The 2,513-nt window shown below is 38.5% G+C and overlaps 1 protein-coding gene across 1 annotated transcript in view; it reads right to left on the bottom strand.

Moving 5' to 3' along the window:
* Positions 1 to 70: 70 nt before the first annotated feature.
* The window catches only part of LOC116379465 (rho guanine nucleotide exchange factor 10-like protein), a gene marked incomplete at its 5' end in the record, with an annotated part of 3,424 nt that continues 981 nt past the window's right edge, over positions 71 to 2,513 (bottom strand). Inside the window, 3 exons of the mRNA XM_031841422.1 lie at positions 71 to 475; positions 1,250 to 1,336; positions 2,341 to 2,462. Coding sequence (XP_031697282.1) covers positions 203 to 475; positions 1,250 to 1,336; positions 2,341 to 2,462 — 482 coding nt within the window. The remainder of the gene's footprint in view (positions 476 to 1,249; positions 1,337 to 2,340; positions 2,463 to 2,513) is intronic.

Genomic DNA, 2,513 nt, shown 5'->3' with positions numbered 1-2,513 from the left:
TGTTTCAATGAATGTTCTTAATTGTTTTTAAATCTCCTTTTCTTTTGCCTTATGTTTTGATGCTTTTAATGGTTTTATGTGAAGCACTTTGAATTACCTTGTTGTTAAAATGTGCTATAAATAAACTTGCCTTGCCTAAAGAACATGTTGTGCTTGGTCTATTTAATGTGTTCACTGCTGACCGACTAGACCAGATGAAAGGTCATAAGTTTGTGTCTACAGACTGATGCTCTGAGCTGGTGGAAATGTCTGACCTGCCGTCCTGCAGGCCAACACAGATGATATTTCCTATCTTGGCTGCAGACTGGGCGTTCTCAGCCTCCCTCTCCTCTGTGTTGGGACACGGCTCCTTCACATACTCCAGACAGAGGGCCGGGGCCCTCAGCGGGACGGTCTTGACCAGGCGAGGAGTGGCTCGGTTCAGTGAGAAGATCTCCACTTGGCCATGGTTGAAGCTGCTTCCTCCACCTGCAACCTGAGCTCCATTGGACAAAAAGCAAATAAATGACAATAAGACAAACACAGAAACAAATACACTTCAAGAATGAATTAAATATGAATAAATGTGATAACAATTCCTTTAAAAAAAAAGATACAAGCTCTTGATAACATGTATCCAAGAAGAGTACAACACCATATATGAGAGAATACTGGTCATGGGTGAGACGGACAATAAGGATGCCAACCGGTGTGTTAATATGAGAATACATTTGAGAATTAACTGTGAAGAAGTTACTCAAAGATGAAAGTGGCAGGAATATATATTTATATACCCACATATCTGGTGAATATGCAAGTCATTCACTGAAAGAATGCCGTTTTATGATCAGTTGGACCGAGGCCTCCTTCCTTTGATTATTCTACATTCAAACTACGGTTTAAATTCACATTCAAAATGTACATAGACCATGCCTTGTGCTATACTTAAAAGACTATATTTGGTCTTTGTTAAAACAAACTAGCGAGCTGTACTAAACTGATGATCAACATTATAGAATAGGTGAGACTGTTTACTGCCTTTAAAAGTGATACAGCTTTACAGTAACCTTAACAACAGATCCGAAATCAGCTGTTGTCTTGTCCTCAGTGAGGCAGCAGAGACATCGCAGAGAAACGACAACAAATGCAGTTTAGCATCAGTCGACATGGATAGCTTTATATATGCACTGTATAATAGTAGTTCATGGACAGTGCAGTGCATCTGTTACTCAAACGGTGACAACCTCAGGTCCACTACCACTGTACTCACCCAGAGGTAACCCTGTGGTAGAGAAGTACTGGCAGTGCAGAAACCAAGCAGGCTGGACTGAGACGGACTGTGAAGAGCTGCCTCCAGCTGCACAGACAGACAGAGACATGCTTCATTTACTGCAGGACTCCTGGACTTCACACTTGTACAGTAAGAGGTGTTAAATATGCCGTGACACCAGATGGAAACCTTTTCATCCGTCATAACTTTCAAAATAAAAAGAAATCACTGCAGTTTCTAAGAAAACAGGTCAAAGAGATATAAATGTACATGCTACAGTGATCCACGTAGGATTCACCCCATAGAAGCAATATGCAACATACTGAATATTAATATATGTTAAATATGTTACTGTTATCTACTGAATGACAAACAATATTTACTGATAAATACATATATTTTGTCATTAATTAATAAATTATAGAACCAAAACAAACATTAACAGCTGAAATAATAATAACTAAACAAATAAACTCATAGTAATACAAATAATATTACAAATATAAAAGCTGAAATGAGCACATTAATAAATTATTAAATAATAAATAACAAATGTTGGTAATAATCAGGAGAAAAATAAATCTATACGTGTTATTTTCTATAGTTATGTGTCGATGTCTTAATGAGGTCGACTGTACTAACCTCAGTGTAGAAACATATGAAAATGGCTAAATTCACATATTGTTTACAGAAGATTCATACCTCTATTTGTGCCTTGAGTGATTATCAACATGTTCAATTCAATTATTTCTGTATCTATATCAAGACATAGACAACCACCCACAGCCTGTGGGAAGCATCAGCAGACAAAACACAGACAATGATGAGCCAGAGGATTCTCAAGATTTGTGACGGTCTTAATTTCATCATCTTCTAATGTTTGTTTTCCTAAAATGCATTTATATGTTGAAATGCTGCAGCCTCCTCTATGTGATGTAAACATCAGTTCTACACAGCCATGTGTTTGGTTATGAGACACAACCAGAATATATGGCTGCTCATCAGTGAGCGAGAAACACAACCAGGTCTCTTTTATACATATACATCAGTCTCTTTGGATATTAGTATCAATACCCAGCAGCAGCTCTCACCTTCAGTGAGTGTGTTCTGGAGGAGAGGACAGGAAGTTCGCAGGTTAACAGTGGACAACTAAATGGAGCTTTTGTCTTCACGTCTTCTTCAGCACATTCCCACCCCGGAGTGTTTTCCTGTCCTGAACACACACACACACACACACACACACACACACACACACACACACACA

The sequence above is a fragment of the Anarrhichthys ocellatus genome, unplaced genomic scaffold (genome assembly GCF_004355925.1).
Source record: "Anarrhichthys ocellatus isolate YVR2014 unplaced genomic scaffold, GSC_Weel_1.0 scaffold4390, whole genome shotgun sequence".
Taxonomy (NCBI): domain Eukaryota; kingdom Metazoa; phylum Chordata; class Actinopteri; order Perciformes; family Anarhichadidae; genus Anarrhichthys; species Anarrhichthys ocellatus.
The sequence above is the reverse complement of the archived record's forward strand: the minus strand, read 5'-3'. Positions and strand labels throughout refer to the sequence as shown.